This window comes from Amphiura filiformis, chromosome 16, assembly GCF_039555335.1.
Source record: "Amphiura filiformis chromosome 16, Afil_fr2py, whole genome shotgun sequence".
NCBI classification, from domain to species: domain Eukaryota; kingdom Metazoa; phylum Echinodermata; class Ophiuroidea; order Amphilepidida; family Amphiuridae; genus Amphiura; species Amphiura filiformis.
The window spans coordinates 14781084-14803921 of NC_092643.1; the positions used below are offsets into that span (position 1 = coordinate 14781084).

At 37.3% G+C, this 22838-nt stretch overlaps 1 protein-coding gene across 1 annotated transcript; it reads left to right on the forward strand.

Moving 5' to 3' along the window:
- The first annotated feature begins 5573 nt into the window (after nucleotides 1–5573).
- LOC140135613 (echinoidin-like) lies at nucleotides 5574–16138 on the forward strand. Its single transcript, XM_072157162.1, has 3 exons — nucleotides 5574–5739; nucleotides 9289–9629; nucleotides 14796–16138. The coding sequence occupies exons 2-3, from the start codon at nucleotides 9314–9316 to the stop codon at nucleotides 15164–15166; spliced, it is 687 nt and encodes a 228-aa protein (XP_072013263.1). The 5' UTR covers nucleotides 5574–5739; nucleotides 9289–9313; the 3' UTR covers nucleotides 15167–16138.
- The last annotated feature ends 6700 nt before the right edge of the window (nucleotides 16139–22838 follow it).

Consider the following 22838-nt stretch of genomic DNA (forward strand, 5'->3'; position numbering starts at 1 on the left):
GGGGCGGGGGCCCAAATAGACATTGCCTGCCACCCACCCCGGCAGTTACGCCACTGTTTAGGTCTTTTTTGCCCATTTTTGTCAATAATTCTTTCCATTGAAAGTCGCCCCATACCCTCCTAAAAGAAGAACCCTGACAACGCCACTGGCATGATACATGGGATGATACTCCGCTTGGTCACACAAGGTTTAGCATGGTTAGTCGACCTTTTGTCGCGTGTGTTGTTTTGATTTTCCGAAATTCGTAATAATCATCATAATTATATCTGCCATCGGTACTAGATTCTACAAGAAAATGCTTTTGCAAGATCGTACAGAGCTGAAATTCGGAATACATATCATGCGTAACACTACACAATTGAAATGTAAAATGGGACCGAGTTTTAGAAATTATATAATAATTGGAAAGTATAACCGGCCATTTTGGCACAATTTTTTTTCTTCGAAACGAAGGTAAGATGTATCTAGTTATGGCATATTTGCACCGATTGCGATGGTTTTCTCACGGAATGAAAATTTGAAGTATGCCGTTTTACAATTACTTTATTCAAAAAAATACAGAGCATGTGGGCAATTTCATGGCAACCGTGTGCTACACTTTTGGGCATCCTTTTACAAACTTAATGCTCCAGCTTTCAAACTCATTTGAGTGGAATCTTTATTTTTAAAGAAATACATTAATAAGATAAAAAAAAAAGATGCAAAACATCATAGAATATGTAAATTTCAATATTTCTTAAGCAATTTAAAACAAAAAACATGAAATAAATCCTTAATGAAGATGTGCAAAAAAGATCTAAAATGTAGGTATTTTTTCACTCAAAAAGGAAACAAATTTGACCAAAAACAGGTTTTTCAAATCAAATTCATAATAAACATGCACCAACGTAACTGCAAGACAACTGTGACGTTACAATATGGCCGTTGCCAGGTCAACTGGATCACGCTTTCTTTATTACGAACCACTGATCGAAATGATCTACCTCTCTCTCCTTCTCCCCCTCTTCCTTTCTTTTTTTACGCTAAAATGGATTTACCCCCCCCCCCTCCCCCCCCCCCGATCTACGCCTATGTAATTTAGAGCCCTGTGACTGCATCGCTCTCCTTCTCCCCCCTCCTTTTTTTTTTTTTTTTTTTTTTTTTTTTTGTCTTCCCCCCTCCCCTACAATCTCGATCACCCATCCGCTTCTCCTCTTTTCACCTCTCGACCCTCCTTCACTACCTCAATTCAGTATCGAAGTTACGTAATGTTACTATGTCAACGGGATCACGCGCTTGAGTTATGAACCACGATCGAAACAATCACCACACAAAGTATATGGCACTTGAAGGCATATCAAAATAGCGTGATCCGGTAACCAAGATAATTACGTAACCACTTCGATGCTGAATTGGACCTGGCTTTTAAAATGGATATTCGTGATATTAAGAAATTCATTTGATTTTATTGAACAGGCCTATATAACTATGATAACAACATCATAATAGCTGCGAAGACCCAACGCACTGAAGAGTCTATTGTTCTATTGTGTCCGATTTGAGCGCTGACATATTGGAAAATGTTGCCAATCAATATTAATGAAGTCGTGCGATCGACACCTACAACTGTTCAATTGGGCGACTTTATTGTTAGGTGCTTTTATTCATACATTGGGCGTATCGAGCTGTATCGGTTGGTCCGCAATTATATTTAATATAGTATTATAGGCCTACAAGTATGATTTGCTTTGCTTTATTGATTGATTCAGAAATAGTATGGCTATATGCTTCTCGCGTTATCAGCAGGGTAGACTCCTATATACGCGATGCTCATGTAAAATACTATGGTAGGCCTATACATAATAAAACACGATGTGGACCGCGGCTAATGTCCTTAAAAATACTACAGTAGGAGTGATATCATAATTACTTCAAATCCTTATATGTAGACCTATTGGCAAACAACGTAGACAACTTACTTGTGTAGATTCTTATATCCGCCACACGTCAGAGCGCACACTTTGCCTATGTTGTTGAACTGTCCGTAGCGAAATGGTAGAGCAAAGCGTGTTCACTGAGTATAATCAAATGAGCGCCCAAACCAATTTGGGCGCTGCAATAGGTTTGTATTGTAGGTAAACCTCTGTTTTGTGTGCATGCGACAACTCACGCACACCCTTGGGATGGACTAGAACAAAAGGTACCTCTCGTACGTATAGGCTCTTTTACGTGACTTTCGTTTCATCACTTATTGACAGTAGCCTGCCTATTATAGCGTTAATACGCTGGTCAGGTCAGTTACCGATTTAATGGCGGAAGCCCTTTGTCTCAAACAAAAGGTACCTCTCGATGAATAGCGTGTCGGGAACTCCAATTGGCACAAAGGAACAATAAGCGTTACATAATCTATTTCTTCTCCTTCCTATATAAACTCCTTGGATAGACCTATATACCTGGCAGCAATGACACGTTGTTACGGGTAATCGATCAGCAACTCTATTGAATTTATTTAAATGAGGCGCCTAAATTAAGATGGGCGGTCAATAATTCTATGTCGCCGGTAAAGTGTGTTTTTTAGTGTATGCGACAACTCGAGCACACCCTTGTGTGTATTATAACAAAAGGTACCTCTCGTCCATGTAGACGCTTTCACGTGACTTTCATTTGATCACTTAATGACAGTGGCCTGCCTATATAGCGTTAATACGCTGTCAGGTCAGTTACCGATTTAATGGCCCTTTGGGTACCTCTCGAAATAGCTCTAATAGGCACAAAGGAACAATATGCGTTACGTAATCTATTTCCTCTCCTTTCTATATCTAACCTCCTTGGTGCATACCATGGAGCTAATATAGAAAGGAGAGGAAATAGATTACGTAACGCCTATTGTTCCTTTGTGCCTATTTGAGTTTCCGAAACGCTATTCATCGAGAGGTACCTTTTGTTTGAGACAAAGGACTTCCGCCATTAAATCGGTAACTGACCTGACAGCGTATTAACGCTATAATAGGCAGGCTACTGTCAATAAGTGATGAAACGAAAGTCACGTAAAAACGTCTACACAAGCGAGAGGTACCCTTGTTGTAATCCAACCCAAGGGTGTGATTGAGTTGTCGCATGCACACAAAACAGAGGTTCGCCTACAATACAAACCTATTGCATTGCCCAAATTGGTTTGTGCGCTCATTTGACTATACTCAGTGAACACGCTTTGCTCTACCATTTCGCTACGGACAGTTCAGCAGCATAGGCAAAGCACAGATATTGGAACACATATCTGTGGGCAAAGTGTGCGCTCTGTGTGGCGGATATAAGAATCTACACAATGTTTGCCAATAGGCCTACATAAAATAAGGATTTGAAGTAATTATGATATCGTTCCTACTGTAGTATTTTTAAGGATATTAGCCGCGGTCCACATCATGTTTTATCATATATAGGCCTACCATAATAATTTACATAAGCACCGCGTATATAGGAATGGCAAGCGAGTCTACCCTGGACCTCAAATGTGATATATTTGCTAATAACTCGAGAAGCATATAGCCATACTATTTCTGAATCAATCAATAAAGCAAAGCAAATAATACTTGTAGGCCTATAATACTAAACACAGCCAAAAAAGAAAGTCTCCAGTAGTTCCATCACCATTTAATCAGATTCGGATGAGTTTATGGCAAAATAATTTATATAATAATTTTCTATACACTTTCCTGCGAAGATTGATACCAAATTTGATATCAAAAGTTTAATCATCATGAGCAAAGGAGCCGTTGTTTGGAAATTCGTGCAATTTTAAAATGACAAATTACGAATTGACCACGCAAAAATCAATGCATGGTATCAGCTTATTATGTGGCCTGAAGCATGCCCGTACAGGAATCATTGTACCCTTGCCTGCGCACAATTGAAAGAGCGGGGTATTTGATTTGCATTTTGACATGCATGGGCAAACCTTTAACCTGCCGGCCTATTCAGGCGACGTAATTCTTGGCACTCACGCTAGCTCTGCTACGTGATACAATTCCCTATGCGTCATTTTTAAAATTGCACGAATTTCCAAACAAATGTTTCTATGCTCACGATGATTAAACTTTTGATATCAAATTTGGTATCAATCTTCGAAGGAGAGTGTATAGAAAATTATTATATAAATTATTTTGCCATAAACTCATCAGAATCTGATTAAATGGGAATGGAACTACTGGAGACTTTCTTTTTTGGCTGTGTTTATATTAAATATAATTGAGGACCAACCGATGCAGCTCGATACGCCCAATGTATGAATAAAAGCACCTAACAATAAAGTCGCCCAATTGAACAGCTGTAGGTGTCGATTGCACGACTTCATGAATATTGATTGGCAACATTTTCCAATATGTCAGCGCTGAAATCGGACACAATAGAACAATATACCCTTCAGTGCGTTGGTGCATACACTCTAGAGGGCTATTATTCTGTAATAGTAATTATCCAGGGCCCTGTAATTATCGGATGGATCAGAACACCGGGGATTCAAGGCTCAGTTGGGGTCTCACAACCTTTACTTGTACCAATGATGATTCATATCACCATTATAAACCAATTTATTACGCATACCGCATGCATAACATCTTTTGTTATGAATTGAACCAACCCGGGTGAATATAGGGACAAGCATAATACAGTATCAAACATGTCAATGTCTTTGGTACTTTCCTGATTTACGTGAGAAACGTGAGTTCAGGAAGGTATAAATAACAAGTGAAAAAAGAAAGAAAGAAAGAAAGAAAGAAAGAAAAGAAAGAAAGAAAGAAAGAAAGAAAGAAAGAAAGAAAGAAAGAAAGAAAGAAAGAAAGAAAAGAAAGAAAGAAAGAAAGAAAGAAAGAAAGAAAGAAAGAAAGAAAGAAAGAAAGAAAGAAAGAAAGAAAGAAAGAAAGAAAGAAAGAAAGAAAGAAAGAAAGAAAGAAAGAAAGAAAGAAAGAAAGAAAGAAAGAAAGAAAGAAAGAAAAAGAAAGAAAGAAAGAAAGAAAGAAAGAAATGGTCATACCAATATGAGCGATTATGTCATCATTCAAAAATAAATCAGTGTTGTCATTCCCAGGTCCGGATCCTGGGATCTCTCAGGTTCTTGCGCTACAAGGGGAGGCACCTATTATAATATACCATCCCGGGTAATGCGCTTGTACCTTCCAAAAGGAAATGGGTTATAGGGCCCTACTGTGCATGCGGTGCTTTTCGTTGGTCAAAATTCGGACTTCGTAGTCCTACACTTTATACCTAAAATAATGTAAATTTTTCACGCGCACAGTTATCCCGGTAAAATCATTTTGGAACCGTTTTGGAAGACAATGATATTATACTGTCCATCTATACAAAACCAACAACCTAAATTCAATGGCCATGTTGTAGGGCTACCCCGGGAATGCATCTTCCAGCCTCCAGGGACCAATTATTTGCCTCATTGCCAAAAAAATATAAAAAAATGTGTGGGTTGGCACTAATTCTTTGATGACGTAAATCATGATGATAATGACTTGTTGTAGCGTCAAATATTTGTGGTGGCCCACCTCTACCTGTTGTTATAAATCCGTGACAATAGCTTATTGTCCTAGTAACTTTTTTGTTGTGTTTATCAAGGTTTAGTAGATCCTGTTGGAATCTCCATATAAGCGTTTGCCCTTCGATTTCTCTTTAAGTCTAGTCTGGGATGCAGCTGGAAGCAGAAGTCGAAATCACAATTTACGAGCACTCCACAACTGACGTAATATAGCTAGCATAGTAAGTACTAAATTTGTTTATCTTTTATGTAGCCTACATTTTTTCCAGATCATATTTATATAATATTGTTTTATATTAAGGGATCTAAAATGAGCGTTTATTGCGTTTCGACAGTATTTTTGTGGGACATGAGAGCACCTCAGACCTATCGAATTGCATTCTGAATACGAAGCATGTCTTTCTGATATCAAATAATTTTCATTTTTGAAAATCACAATATAATACAAATTTTATGACAAATTATAAAAATTTGATATTTTTCAAATGTTTGATATATAACAGTTCTCGAAGTAAATTATATAAATCTAATGACATATTCTTAAAGTGTATGTAGCAGGAGGAAAAGCCGACGGTCAATTGAAAATTTTGACCTTTCATATTGAAGATATGGATTTTTTCCCAAAAGACCTAATTTTTTGGGTGTTTTGGGGAAAAAATCCATATCTTCAATACGAAAGGTCAAAATTTTCAATTGATCGTCGGCTTTTCATCCCACCTACATACACTTTAAGTATAAATCATCAGATTTATAAAGTTTACTTCAAGTACTGTTAAATATCAAAATATCAATTTTTAATGATTTGCCATAAAATGTGTATTAAATTGCGAATTTCAAAAAATCAAAATTATTTGATATCAGAATGACATTCTTCGTATTCAGAATGCAATTCGATATGTCTGATGTGCTCTAATGTCCCAAAATAAATACTGTCCAAACGTTCATACCCCAGCCCTTAAACAGCGTTCGAATCATTTTGTATACGTGGAAGTCTATACTCCAATTATCTTGTCCAATTTTCATTTTGCATGCATTTTTTCCTCGTTCTTCTTTTTATTATTCTTCTTTATTAACTATCTCATCACATCTCATCTTATTTCTTTTTTTTTATTACCATTATTATTTTTATTTTTACTTTGCTTTGCATTGCATTCTCTCGTAAATTGATTGTCAATGAGTGGTAGGCCTAGTATAAATGGATACTTTTTTTTTGTTGATGAAAATGTGCAATATTTTGCGACAAAAGTTTCCGGTCGGCATACTGATACGTGAGTGTAGATTCCAACGCTTAAATCCTGAATATACGATTTAGGTCAAATTTTAAGTTAGTAATCCTTTGCCAAATATTATAAAATATCATTAGTAACAACTGTCAGGAAAATTTTCTGGTCAATTTAAACCAAATTAATGAGGTAAAAACCCACTAACTATCTTAACCGCGTAACTGTTGACTGTGTTGTGTTCTATGGAGGGTTTAAAGACATAATTATGACTTTAATTCAAACTTGCTCCGTTGTCCTAAAACACAATGAATTGGGCTGAATCTAACCATGTGGAAGTTGGGTCATGTGTAAACATTACAAATATTCCAAAAAATCAAGTTTGAAAGAAATTGACCAAACTCATTATGGCTTTAACATGAACCACCCTTATTCTAAGCCAAATACAAATAAATTCCAAGTCTAGAGATAAAACACTGTGAAATATTTTATTCTAGAAAGACTCAAAATGAGTTACTGGGTCAATATAAAGTACTTCTATAAAAACACATGCACATAGTATCCATAATTTGCTTGAAAAACAACCGGAGCCCAATACGTAACAAAAAAATCGATAGAGCCCAATACGTAACAAAACCATTACAGAGTGAGGGAGTATGAATAAAGTAATTTTAATTAAATTTTAGTTTTGTTACGTATTGGGCGGGATGATTTATTTTTTGCCACTTTTTGTTCTAGGTAGAAGCGGTTGAACCCAATACGTATCAAATTGTTACGTAGTGGACTTTTGTTACGTATTGGGCTCTTACAGTCGATCATGGACCATGCGGGACCGATGACAGGGGGCTCCGTGATGTATCTATTTATATTTTTAATCTGTTTTAAGTGGGAAAAGAGAATCATTATACCTGTATCATGATAAAACAGTAAAAGCAATTATTTTGTATTGTTGTGTAATCGATGCATTATGTTGATTTTACGAAGGAACTCTTGATAAACTTGATGCTATCATTGATTTACACGTACAGCCCTAGTGATTGTGATTTTAGCCTTTCTAAACATATCTTGAGATTAAAACAAGCAAATTGAACACAACAAACGGCATTTGAAAGCTAAGACTGCGCTCTTGACTTTGATGTAAGCATCATGTCACAAAGGTATTTTCTAATTGCCAAATTTCACTTGCACAATTTGTTTTGAGACAGGCTGTATAGGCCTACGTTCAATTTTCAAACACACTGAGCGATTCAGCTAGCGTAGGCCTATTCTGTTGGACCCTTTTTGGTGGAGATGTAAACATGTATTATATTAGAGGTGATACGATGCCTCAGTCAGCTTTGAGCATGAATAAAAATATTCTGATGGGTTCTTTCTTGACAAAAAGGATGCGACACCCCCAAGTTGAGGCAGACGGGGACGAGAATGATGTTTTGGTCTTAATTTGGAGTACGGTACTCCGTCACGTTTTGGTCGCACAGTGTCAACACGCTATATTATAGATATTGTTTTTCATAAAGCTTCATACTCCGTTGGTGATCAATATTCTATTGTTGACACAGATAAAGAAAGTTTACATATGCATTGTGATATACACGTGTGATCGAATTTTCTATTATACACGCACCTGGATCATAAATGTGTTCCTTTATATAATTGTAATTCTCAAAATTAAATATATCACAATTTTAACTTTCGATTTAAAAATCGTTACGCCAAAAATGCAGTAAAAATGTATCCAGAGCAAACAGTGATGGCCGCTAATTAGTGTATTTAATTTCAAGTTAGTGTATTTAAAACAAAACCTTGGTTTTACCTCAAAACAAATCGAATTTCCTTGTAATAGCAACACCATTATGGGATACTAGAGCATGCGCAAATCGTAATAATGTGTAGAATAGAACTTGATGGTATCTCATATGATAGTCGTACTATGCTTAGCCTGAGTCGCTCGGCCTATCTCGAACAAAATCGCCATGCGTAGCTATTGAAAAACGAGAGGATTCGCCGTACTATATCACGGCAATTTTTGACACGAAGATATAGGGATGATGACGCTGTGGGTCGTAAAGGGACATTCTCATTTTTTTGTTCATTTTGTTTTTTAATTTGTTTTTGTTTCCTGTTTTAAACTCTGTTTTACGAACTACGCAACTTCAAGATGCGCTGCTGCACTGATAAGCAATGAGCTTCAGTTTAACGTGTATTTATTATTAGATATATCTAATCTATATTTGTGATGCGATGAAGCAAAATCATTCGGAACTCGGAAATATTAAATTTTCAGTTATAGGATAGTAACAAACATTTACAATGCTGCATTTTGTAATGAAAACCCCATTGAGATTGACCAACCAGTTCCAAAGTACAAAAGGAAATATATTCTTTGTTTGGCTATTTCTCAAAATCAATATTTCCGAGTTCCGACTGATTTGCTTGATCGCATCACATTATTCTTTTGGTTTACAATCATAAAATAATATCAGCTATTAGGCCTATAAATTTAATTTGCATGGTCAATTAACTTTTATTTTATTTTTTTTTAATTTGCAGCCGAATAGGCCTTCTTATTCTCACAATGGCCGCGATGAAGCTCATTCTCCTTGTCCTAGTCGTCGGCTTCGCAGACTCTATCAAAGCGCAGAGAGAGCAACCATCGATTCCACTCCCATTCCCGATCCCCGACCCCGGGTGTTGCTATGACTACTGTCCACCTGGATGGATAATTGGGGTTACTGGTAACTGCTACAAGTATTTCAAAGAACGAGTAACCGGAAACGTAGCTGAGCAGAAATGTATTGACAAAGGTGGTCATTTGGTGTCGTTAAACTCCCAAAGTGAAGGAGATTGGGTGTTCGCACATTGGCAATCTGAGGGAGTTGGACCCTCTGATCGTAAGTTACCCCCCCCCCTCCCCCGGGAACGGGGGGAAGGGCATTTCAATATGAAATGGATATAGGTGTAGGGCTGACACTTTCGCAGTAAGGGGCATTCGGTGAGAGCAAAATGTTAAAAATATGGGGTCATTGGGTGAGAGCATGATTTTTGGCATTCGGTGAGAGCAAAATGTACAAAATATGGGGTCATTGGGGGACCTTTTCTTAGATAAAAACTTTGTGTGAGAGCCGGAACAGTGCCACAGAAACCTCGAACATTGAATTTCTATTTTTAAATGCTTTCAAATTTCTTTTTTTTCTCTTCAAAATCAGTGATAAATGAAAGTTGCTGTTCAAATTGACCATATGACCTTTGACCTCGGTTGACCTCTGTCTGATGACCTTAACCTCGGATGACATTAATTCATTAATTAATTCATTCATTCATTCATTCATTCATTCATTCATTCATTCATTCACTCATTCACTCATTCATTCATTCACGCTGTCTACCAAAAATGAGGGTCTTTGGGTGACAGATCAAATGGAAAAAAGGGGGTCTTTGGTGACAGCGACGTTGAAAAGGGGGGTCTTAACAGCCCTACATACGCGTCGCCTCAATTAACACGTTGACGCAAATTTATTCGTCAAGTCAAAAACTTAAATGATTCAGAAAAAAAAAACCAGTTTATACTATCTGTTATGTAAAGTTACCGAGATAGAAGACAAATAAGGGCATTAAATGTAATTGTTCGTTTGATTTTTGCTGAACCATGAAATTATTAGTGTATGTTACTTAAGATCAGAAGTAAAGAATATAATTATATAATTTCCCGGGTTTCCCCACGACACGGCTGATAAGAACCAGGTCGATATTCCTATTTTGGGTCCTTTTCAGTGGCGTAGATTTCTTTTTAACATTGGGGGGGATGGAGTTGGAAAAAAATCTTAAAATATAGTCAATGCAGCACCTTTTGGCGACAGAATAAGCTTATTGTACAAATGCGCGCGAAGCGCGCGAAAAATTTTGCTATTTTGAAGCTAAACTGAAGAAAAATGGTGTAAAAGTGGAATAAATGCGCGCGAAGCGCGCGAAAATTTGCACATTTGGGGCTAAAATGGGCAAATATGAGGTTAATTTGGTCAGAAACCCATTATCAGGCGTCAACATTGGGGGGATGATTGTATGGACCAGCCCCCCCTGACAAAATATTGGGGGGGATAAATGCCCCCATCCCCCCGGGATCTACGCCTATGGCCCTTTTCATATCTTCCAAGATCAGCAGGCTTGCAAATCACGGTTGAGGCAGTAGCAAGCTCAATCAACTTCCTGGACGCGAACTTAGACCTTCGTACAGGAATACATAAACCTTACAGAAAGCCCAACAACACTCCTGTATATGTGCATGCCAACTCAGACCATCCTCCGAACATAACCAAAAACATTCCAGCTGCTATCGGGCGTAGAATCTCAGAACTTTCATCCAACGAAGAAGTCTTCAATCGTAACGCAGAAATCTACAACAAAGCTCTAGCATCCACAGGGTATGAGGAAAAAATCAAATACCAAAAGAACAATGCAACCAGTGGTAGAAAATCTCGTAACAGAAAAAGAAAACCCACTTGGTATAATCCTCCGTATAGTAGAAGTGTAAAAACGAATATTGGTCAGAAATTCTTAAAGCTTGTAGACAAGCATTTCCCCAAGGGGTCCAAACTGAACAGAATTTTCAACCGCAACAGCGTAAAAATAAGCTATAGCTGCATGAAAATGTTGGTGCAATTATCAAAGCGCAAAACTCAAAAATAAAACGCAAAATGAAGAAACCCCCAAGAAACAGTGCAACTGTACTCGCAAATATAAAGGAAATTGCCCTTAAAAGGGAAATGCTTGTCAGAAGCAGTAGTGTATCAAGCTAACGTCAGCTCCAGTAAGGGTTGTAAAACCTATGTAGGCCTTGCTGGTGGCAAATTCAAGGAAAGGTATAATAACCATGTTAAGTCGTTTACCCACAAAAAATACAAGAACGAAACCGAATTATCTAAACACATTTGGAGTCTGAAAGACAATAATGTTAAATATGATATATCCTGGGAAACCATCCTCAAATCAAATACTTTTAGGCGCAAAACGGGTATGTGCAATCTATGCCTCGAAGAGAAATTGGCAATCCTTAATAATAAAAAGCCGATCCAAACAGATCGTTAAACAAACGGACTGAATTCATAAGCAAATGTCGACATGGCAACACTGCCAGGAAGAAGAAAAAACCTCCGTAGTTTGTAGTCATTCGCCTGATGATCGTTTAGCAACGTGAAACACAGTGTAGCGAGTCCAATACATACTGTATTGATATACGTGTAATAAATAAATAAATAAATAAATAAATAAACGAAAAAAATTGAACAAATTTTAGCGTAGCATTAAAATCATAAATATACCATTGCTGGCAGGAGGACTCGAACCAACGATATTGATATCAGCAGTCTCATACGCTACCATTGAGCTATGACAGCATCTAGTGATGAGGGTCGAGTTTTTAGCTTATACAGTGTTTGTCTGTGATAATGCCGCCTCGTGAAAGAAAGAAATATAAAATCTCAATTTTTAATTTAAATTTATTTGATAATTTTCTAACCTATATTTTCTTTAGAGCAGGGACAAATATTTCCCCTTTTATCCAATTTGACCGCTATATAAGAATCTACTTCTTTTATTACTGATTTAATTCCGCGATTTGTTCCATTAAGCAATATCAAAGATTAATGTCACACATCTCACAACAGATATTTAGTTGGCTTAGTGGTCTTTCAAAGTGCTGTTTAACCGGGAGGTACCGAGATCGATTCCCACCTCTGCCTGCAATCTTTTTTAAAGACTTGGAAATAATAACCTGACATTCGCCGCTGACATTCGTACTGCAGAAGCGGAGTTATAACTTGTTAAACTTTGCTCCTTCCGTAAAAGGGTACATTATTTTGGCACTACATTATTTCTTCTTTTTTTTCACATTGCTGGTATTAAATATCAAATGGTCATAATTGGCGGTCACTTCAAATCATCCCCAACTGAGGTTCAGGAATGTCCTCTCATTGTTAAGTGTTGGTTAACCCACCACTTGAGAATAAAGGACCATGAATAGGTGCAACAGGATTACCTACCATTGCCTACGGGATTATCTCAAGGATATAATTCTGTTCTCCCTCCTTTTCTTACATCTTCTCTGATATGTGCTAGTGTCAATAGTTATTGTTAAAAAGCAATAAGGTGTGTAATTGCAATATTTCCTCTGAATAGGAAAGACTCTCTACATCGAGTTATGTATGCTGGTGGTTCGCAATACTGTTATTTAAGAGAAGGTATCTTCCAAATCCAAATCGAAATGAAATCTCTACATAATTTTTATGTACAAGAAATTTCTGCAGATAATTCGTTTAGCAAAAATATCGTCAAATTTGAATTACAGTGAAATTACAACACTGGCCTGTGGAGCAGTGTAATCGCGCAAATCGTCAGCCTGCTACGCTAATTGCCATGATTGCTGATAGTCATTTTTTGTAATTTTAAGAACAAAGAACAAAATGTGGTTCAAGCATGCATCAGTTACGTAATCACTCTAATTATTTCGGATTGTTCCCTTTCATTATTTTGTAAATGGTTCCAAAAAAATAAGTCCCCTCCCCCTAAGAATTTTTGGTATAATCCAAAAACGGCTTGATCAATTTTCTTGTTTTAAAGTTTGGAACATAGGCTGATTGGTTATGCATCAAGTGAACGGGGTTTTCCTGTTATCTTTTATAATCTTCACTGAGAAATACAGCCATTGATCAAATTTTTGGCCAAAAAAAAGCTGCAGAGCCATTCCATGTCAACTCCTGGGATGTGCACCGCAGTACCTCTTCAATTTTTTTATTTTTCTGTGTGGTGGTAGATATTGATGAGAAAGTAAAATCCTGAAAATTTGAGCTTCATACGCTATTTTGTTTTCCCGTGGCATCAATTTGAAATTTAGGGAATCAGAGTAAAAAATGTGTCGCAACGCGAAAGACGATGTTTGGAGGTCCATAAATGTATAAAGGGAACCCCCTACAACTTTGAAAAGTATGTATCCTGGGGTACTTAATTGTGTAGAGTTCAAATCAGTTTGATGGTGGGGCAAATTGTCTGACATTGGTTTTCAGGGGGGTCAAAATGTACAAAAAATGTACTATTGGAGTTTTGCATGGGTAGTATCTCAGCTAAAATTATTCTAATTGACTCAATATTAGATAAGAGTAATGTCCTACCAAAGGGTTCCGACTGGCAAAAAAATGGACAAAAAATTATTTTTACTTTTGGAGTTCTGACCCCCCGAAGTTGGTCCTGGATGGACAAAGTTGCATTTTGAGGGCCCTATATCTTTTAAAGTAAAGGAGTTACAAGTTTTCTGAAACCAGATTTGAACTCTACACAATTAAGTACCCCAGGATACATACTTTTCAAAGTTTTAGGGTTGTTCTTTTTGATTAAATTTATCACTTAACACTTAACACAGAGGTCACACACAGCGTAGTGTGAGCACCCCCTCACATGGCGTATACAAGCTCACTTACATACAGAGAAGTCAATTACCGAGCTATTGTCAGTAGCCTTAGTCGGGATGCCCCTCGGCTCATTATGCGTCTCAAAGGACGGAACAAAATGGCCATGCGTGGCTGTGGATTCAACCTACCATGGCGATTTCTGCCATGAAGATATCGGGGCGATGACACTGTGGCCCGTAGCCAGGATTTGTTTTGGTGGGGGTGCTGATTTTGAAAAAGTGGACTTAAAAAAAATGTGGACCTTTTTGGACTGGGGGCGGATTTGGACATTTTTGGACCAAAAAGGCATAAAAAACTTGTAATTTTTTCGCTCGCGACGCTCGCAAATGGGACTTTTTGGATCAAAAACGAGACTTTTGGGCATTTGGCATGGGGGGGGGGGTGCAGCCCTTGGCTACGGGCCTGGCTTAAACCATATTTTGTACTTTAAAATTACAAAAAATTACTTTGGCAATTAGCGTAGCAGGCTGACGAAATGCAAAATCGGAATCAACTGACTGAAAAATGTCATAAAAAGAGGATGCTGATCACGAAATACTCCTTTTAGGCAAACACGCATTGCATTAACACATCTTAACTCTAAAATTTACCATCTTTCAGCAACCATTAACGTTCACCCAGGCAATGCACTGTGGATAGGAGCAACTAAGGTATCCGGAACTTGGACATGGACTGATGGGACCCTACCTAATCCACCGCAGACCGGTTGGGGATACTGTCTGTCATCGGGGGGAACACCATATTATCAACCCGACAATACCGGTAACTGCGCTCACTTGTGGACTCAGAACTGCTTTCCCAACCCATCCTGGAATGACCTGAATTGTAACAGCGCTAGTTACACTACATACTACATGTGTGAAACACCGTTAGTAAAATGTTGCTTACCACCGCCGGGAACACATCAGCAGGTACCGCCAATAATTAAGTGTAAGCCTTACTCAGGGCTACCAGTTCTGGACGACCAGTAGGCCTAGAGCTACCTGGGCATGCTTGGCTCTTACCGTAGACCCTAGGGTCCGAGTTCCCAGACCGGGCATTTGTAATGCGCAAAATTGAGATATCGGCAACACAAACATGACAAACCACCTGGACAAAGCCTAACCCTAACCCCAACCCCAACCGAGTCCTGGAGCGATAACCTTTACCGAAGCCTCAGTGGCAGTTGAGATTGGATTAAAGCCTTATTGTTATTCTTCCTTTCCGAGGAAAATGGCAAGAGAGTAACAATGAGTATAGTACGGTGTACCATGAGGGACATGCAAAGGCTGACATTAAATTATTCACTTGAATGTTGGGAGTGGCGGCTTCTTTTTCTTATATTATCATCTGTTTTCACTTCCTATTTTTTCCATATCGGCCAGCATACCGTACTTATATTGATTAGTTGATTGATTGTTTAATAGACTTTTTTAGCCGGCCTGGCTTGAGCATTTTGTGTGATCCTGGTCCCATTAGGTCGCAAGTATCATGAGTATGTCTCCACACGGAGCGACCGTTTAAAAACATACAAACCATCCAAGGCGCGCCGTACCCTAACACTCCAGGAGCGTTATGTGTTGACGAAATCTCTATTTTGCTCTATGCAAAAGGCAACGAAAAACCCTGTTCTACAGGCGAACGGACTGGCAAGTAAGGCTGTTGGTCGGGATTTTTCTTTCTGAAAAAGGCTAAACATTGCCAAATGACCCTAATCACAGAAAGCTTGCCCGGGAAAGCTTGACAAAATTTGTTCGGTTAATTTTAATTTCATTTACAGTTAAAACTAAAATCCCCAAAACGACACAAAACTGGCCGTGTTAGTCGGGCCCGTAGCATGCGTACAGGTTTTGTTTTTATTTCGTCGCCTATTTCGTATGCGTTTAACAGATAATTTGATTTAATACTTTAATGTAGTACTACACCCCTTGATAAATTTGTGACTATTTGTGCATTTTCTCAAACACAGTCATATTAAACAGAAGTTATGTATATTATAGGTGCAAGGAATCCAGCTACACTGGAATTTCAGTGACTCAAGACAAGAGGTACGTTATTTATGATAAGATAAGAATGTACCTCATTTCTTAACATATATAATGAACCACTTGTCTTGAATCACTGAAATTTCAGTGAAGTAATTGGATTCCTCGCCCCTATAATAATAACTTTGGTTACTAGTGTGTAGTTATTTTTTGAGAAAAATGACATTTTAGTGAAGTAATTGGGTTCGTTGCCCCTATAATAAACATAACTTTTGTTACCAGTGTATAGTTATTTTTCGAGAAAATGTAAAATTAAGACAATGAGGGTATTATGAAAGAAGGTGATGTAATCATGTAAAATATGGTTTAGTTTGCTAGTATTTTCATTTTGGTATATAGTTTTTATATTTATATAAAAATAAGCACCTTTTGTTATATAAAAATGGTTTTACAATAAATCTATTTTTTAAGAAAATAATTATTCCAAACTCATTGAGGTATTTTAAAGGGTTACTGTAGGGAAGCGAGAGGTATGAAAATATTGAAGATAGTTACAAATGAGAACACGTAGGTCTACAGCCATACTTTTAATTATAATACTTATCAACCAGCCTATAATTTGTGGTTGATTTGTTTCTTTGCTTGACGTGCTGACGTGGTGGCTAGAGCTATTTGTGTTTTATCATTCTGTCTTTTTTACAACATCGGTTTTCTCTACACACGGGAAATATTGTTGTTTTTATTGCTTTATTTAATTGATTTCATCATTATTCAATAATTCCTTCAACTACTAGGCGTGTTTTCTGGTGTCTCCGGGTGTTTTGCGGCGTAGCGTTTGCGTTGTTTCTGCCATTTCTTCCATGCAACACTGCGAAAGCATACTTGGTGGTAGTTGTGATTTAAAGTTCGTTTTTTCTCTTAATACTTTATGTTGTAAATAATCTTGCCAGATTTTATCTTGTCTTGATCTAGGGCTTTAAAATTGGTTTTAAATCTTGTAGCTAAGTTTTTACTGTTTGCAAAGCGCATTAAGAAACTGTTTGGTTTGTAACACGCTCTATGAGCAGTGATAAGTGTGTATTATTATTATAAACATCTCAAAAAAAGTAACTAACTCCCCTTAAATAATGGCCATTATTCAAAAAGGGGCTATTGTATTAGAAATCTGTAAAATGGGTTAGAAGCAGAATTTATTGCTGCGCATTTTGACACCTCATTTGATACGATAGCCCAGAAAACAATAAAACACCAGTCAATTTAATGTAGTGAGGTCCCGATTTGAAAGTTGCATTTACATGCAAATGTTTACAATACAAAAACACTCAGATATCATTACACAGATTTCCTTTCATTACACTGAATACAAAATCAATACAATTTACTGCAACTTTCCAATCTTGGGTTACGTTGATTTAAATGTACGCTGTGACGTCAATATTTAGTAAATTGCTGCAAATGAGGTGTCAAAATGTGCAGAAATAAATTCTGCTTCCAACGCATTTTACTGATTTGTAATACAATCACCCGTTTTTGAATAATGATCATTATTTAAGGGGGGTTAGTTACTTTTTTTGAGATGTTTATTATAGTTTGTTAGGAAATTTTAAAGACACTGTTAGTGGTTCGCTCAATCAGAAAATCATCCATCAAGAAACAGATTTTAGCATATTTATGGTGTGATAAAGCAAAATCAGTCTGAAGTCGGGGAAATTTAATCTTATTTTTTTTACATGATTCTATATAGCATTTACAAAGCTACATTTTGCAGAAACCCCGTTGAAATTGAACATTTAGTTCCAAAGATATAAACAGTTGAAGTGTTTTCAAAAACAATATGCAACAAAGAAATAAAATTATTATCTTTGTTTGGCTATATCTGATAATCAAAATATCCAACTTCCGACTGATTTTGCTTGATCACATCACATTTGTGGGGGACAATGGGTGTGATAACATAGGCCTACCCTTCAAGTTATAAGACCGAAAACAACCTAATAAGGATTAATGTCACATTTTGTTAATGTTGGAGGAGTACGTCCGTACGGTACTTGTAGCTACACTATAAGATTCCTATTGTGGCCGCCTGCACAGGTACACCATCGCCAAGATATATGACTGGTACACCCAGGGCTGGTACACCCAGAGTAGAACCTGCACAGTACCAATGCTGCTACTGCACAGGACCAATCAGCAGTGGAACTGCACTGGTACTACACTGGTACTCCCCTGGTACTGCACAATACCAGCCAAGTACTCTGGCGATAGTCCATACAGAACCAACGCAATATTTAGCACTAATAATCAACGCCGTCAGGCGTTGGTCCTTATAGATTGGTGCTCTACCCCCAGCAGCGCAATCGAATTACCATAAGCAGTGACCTGAACCAACCCAGTTAATGACAACGTAATAACTCCAAATATGGTTGGTAACCCCGCCCATCATTTAACCGCATCTGTTATGTAACTGGGACGAGTACGCTAGTCATCTCAATCGATTGATTTTGAGATTGCATGGATCATGGAAGAAAGAGATTATCTCTTTGAGCGTGTTTATAGTGGTGTACGGTATTTATACGGTATCATTATACGCATATGGGATTAGAATGGAATGTGACTTATCCGTTATCTCGGCTGTTTATAGTGGCAATCAATAGCGCTATTCTGAATCCGAGGTGGTTGAACTCAGCGTGTTCGAGGTCACCGCAATGCAATGTGGGAGACACAAATATGGTGCCAGTTTCAAATAGTTTGCCGTCGAAACGATACCGACCATTTATAAAAACATTATTGCTACAGTGCCGTACCATATCTGTAGGCGATGTTTTATTACAGTGACAAATTTGAGCTCGGAGAGTTATATTACCCTGCTCCACTTCCTTGAATAGCGGTATCGTTAATCCCTGTCTGTTTATAGTGGCCGTATACGGAAAGAATATACTGCAATATCCATCGATATCGAAGGATATCAGTTCCGTATAATATGTGCGGCAAATAGCGCTATTGGTCTGTTTATAGTGGCGACCAATACCGTATAAGATGTACTTATACGCTAAATACCGGATAATCTGGCTCACTATAAACACGCTCTTTCTTCCATGCATGGATCAAAACACTTTTAATTTTAAAATCAGTGTCATTATATTAGTTCGGTTCTATTTTGGAAATGTGCTTATATAAGCATCAAGCGGCAAGTTGGTACTCCGTGACCCTCAAAAAAGACCCAAAAGACCCTCAAACACCCTACATACTCATAGTCATATAGGAGGCAAAAATTAAACATACTCCAAATTCACTAAAAACATGTCAAATTATTTGTCTGGGTCTAAGGATCACAGTGTAACATATTTGCACGTAGGACACATAGTTACCAAGTTTTGAGGCTCGACAGGTCTAAGGTCAATTTGCATGCTAAGGGTGAAAAATTAAAAGTTACTCCGATTTTCGAAAAAATGGTTGCAAACTGACATTCTTCAAGTTCAAGGGATTCTTAGATTAATCACTTAATCGTTGGTTCATTCAACCAACCAATAAAGTATTCAACAAACAATCAAGAAAACAATCAGATTTATTTAATGAATTGATAGATTAATTTAATTTAATTGATATGGTCATCCTATCAATCAATATAATATAATAATATAAATAGAATCACAATAACTTATTAGATTGATATGAATTAATAGTCAGTCAAGCATTAAACTACTCAACAAGCATCAATTGATAATCATTCGTTTGATCAATCGATCAATTATGATTATTAACAAATTACATTGTATTCTCGTAATTAATGTACCGTATCTTGGTGTTAAAATATCAATCAATTAAGTAATCGAGTCAAGCAACCACTCAATTTATAATCAGTCTCTCAATTGGTAGGTCTTCATGTCTTACACTAGGATCCACAACATGCTCATCTAATGAGGGCACAATTCTTTAACCCCAATACATTTGTATATTCATTGAATGACCTTTGAAAATTTGGGTACAAAAACTCATACTCAGCAACTTGAGGTCAAATTTGCACTATTGAGTATTTAATTGAGGTTATTGAACTTTGTCATTGGGATGAAAATCATGGTATTATACCCCCTTAAAGTAAATAAATGAGTGAAACCCAAAGTTTGTATGAAGCGTGTGTCTTCCAATTCTATATTTTTCTTAAACATGTTAAACGAATAGGCCAACTATCACAATTAATAGAGGTTGTGCATATGACGTATCATACCGTAAATATGGTGGACTCCTCAAATCCATTCAACAAAAGCATGATTGCAATCTACCAAGACAGTTCGTCTCACACACATAACAAATGCACTACGATCAAATAGGTTGATGACAACATTTGATTGAATGGACTGCACTGCCCAATGATTAAACATCGGTTCAAATCCTTTGTTTGTAGCCAATCAATAATTTCAAGCACAACCTCTACAAAAATAGTAACGAATCGTGGTTAACCAGGACAATATTAAATGTAGTGATGACAAAAGGAACTGATTGTGTGCTACCTACAGGTCAGTGAACTGAGGGTAAAACCGAGTATTATAATAGCATTAACACATATATGCAACTGAAGAGGATTAATAATCAATTTTGTTACGCAATACGGGTGTCAATCCCAAGCTAGAAGCTAGTATTCTGGTAGCAGGTAGGCAAGCCACACATACTGACAGCTATTGATGATATTCAGTCGATCGGATTGGCTGAATATCATTAGTAGCTGTCAGTAGGCGTGGTCAATCAGTTTGACATTTCCCCCGACTTTCCGGGAAGGATTTGTCGAATGTAGAAGGACCCACGCCTGACGGCGTGGACTATCGTACTAAATGGAGCGTGGTCCTCCTTGAAGGACTATCTGGCGACGGTGTACTTGTGCAGGTGACCTAATAGGAATATTGTAGTGTACATTCATCTGAATGGAGCAGCTTCATATTACAGTACTACTTTTTTTAGTTTTTGCCAAAATTTGCATATGAAAAAACCCTAATTACAGCTTAATCGTTCATTTTTAGTTTGAATAATTCCTACCAATTTAAATTTTTGTACGCTTTTACTGGGAACACTGGCAGTGCCTTTGATATAAAAGAACGTAAAATATAAACACTGATAAAAAATGTTAAAAAAATAAATATATATTATATATTTGTGTATTAAACGATATAATTTCACAAGTGGATTAAAATGTTTAAGTACAGGGCACTGGACCTATGTTGGTAATTACCGTTTCTTGATTTTTGTGTGTGTGCTTTGATCATGGGTATGAAAATCCAACAACCTACACACTCATTTGACCTTAAATGACCCCTGACAATTTTTTTTCTTTTAACACGTTCCATTTTGACAAATTTTCATGAAATCCAACAATCTTTACTCATTGACGTCAGATGAACATTGAACTGACCAAGTAAAGTGTACTTTCCATTTGCACCAAGTTTTATAAAATCCAACAATCTTTGCTTATTTGACCTCAGATGACCTTTAAATGACATTTGAGATTTTTTTTCTTTCAACAATTTCAAAGGATCATGAAAATCCTATAATCTCAACTCATTTCTTAATTTATTTGACCTCTGATCAGATGACCCTGTCTATTTTGTCTCTCATCACTTTCCAATTCTAAAAGTGGTTTATTCCTACTTGGTCCAATCCCATTTGGTCCAATACCACTTGGTCCATTCCCACTTGGTCCAGTTCCCAGATAGTCCAGTCCCAATTAGTCCAGTTCCCACTTGGTCCTATCCCATTTGGTCCAATGCCACTTCATCTAATCCCATTTTGTGCAATGTCATTTGGTCCAATGCTACTTGGTCTATTTCCACTTCGTCCATTTCCCAGTTATTAAAGCCACAATTAATCTAATTCCCACTTTGTTCAATCCCATTTGGTCCAATCCTACATCTTCCAATTCTGCTAGGGCCATGTCCCACTAGGACCATGTCCCACTAGGACCATGTCCCACTTGGTCCACTCCATGTCACACTAGGGCTATTTCCCACTTGGGCTATGTACCACTAGGGCCATGTCCCCGTATAGATTCCCGCCGCCGGGAAAGCCTCACTACTCACATGTTAGTCAAGAAGCAAGTAACTTCCCGTCAACTTTTTGTGAGTAAGGTCAAGAGTCATCTTTAACACAATATGCAATGTTATTTCGTCATGTTGTGAAAATAAAAGTCGCAAATGTCAGAAATCTTATTATTGGTTTTTAATAACGAGAACAAAATAGAGAATATAGACAATCACCAAAACCACCAATTGCTACGTTTTTGCGTCAGAAATGTATCAATTTTACCAACGAAAAAGCCCGCTAAAAAGCTGCTTGTCAGTGTAGACGATAAGTAATTTTCAAAAATGGAATAATTTGTTAATGGTGACATTAATTCGTTAATGGTGACCATAATTCGTTAATGGTGAAAGACACCAACCAATCAGTCTTTCATGACATGTTCGTGACACCTCTAGCCTGAAAGCCCTATATTAAAAGATTCTTCCAACCAACCACAGATTGTTTCTGTATTTACCAGCGTTCGTTAGGGATACTTCACTCGAAAAGCAGCACTGGCGATTGCAAGACACGTTTATCAAGTTTAGCTAGATTAATTGAAAAAGTTTTTTAGAAGAAAACTTTTGGGTTAGCGTCAGGCAACACTTTTGTTCTGTTGGCATTATCAGCGAAGCAG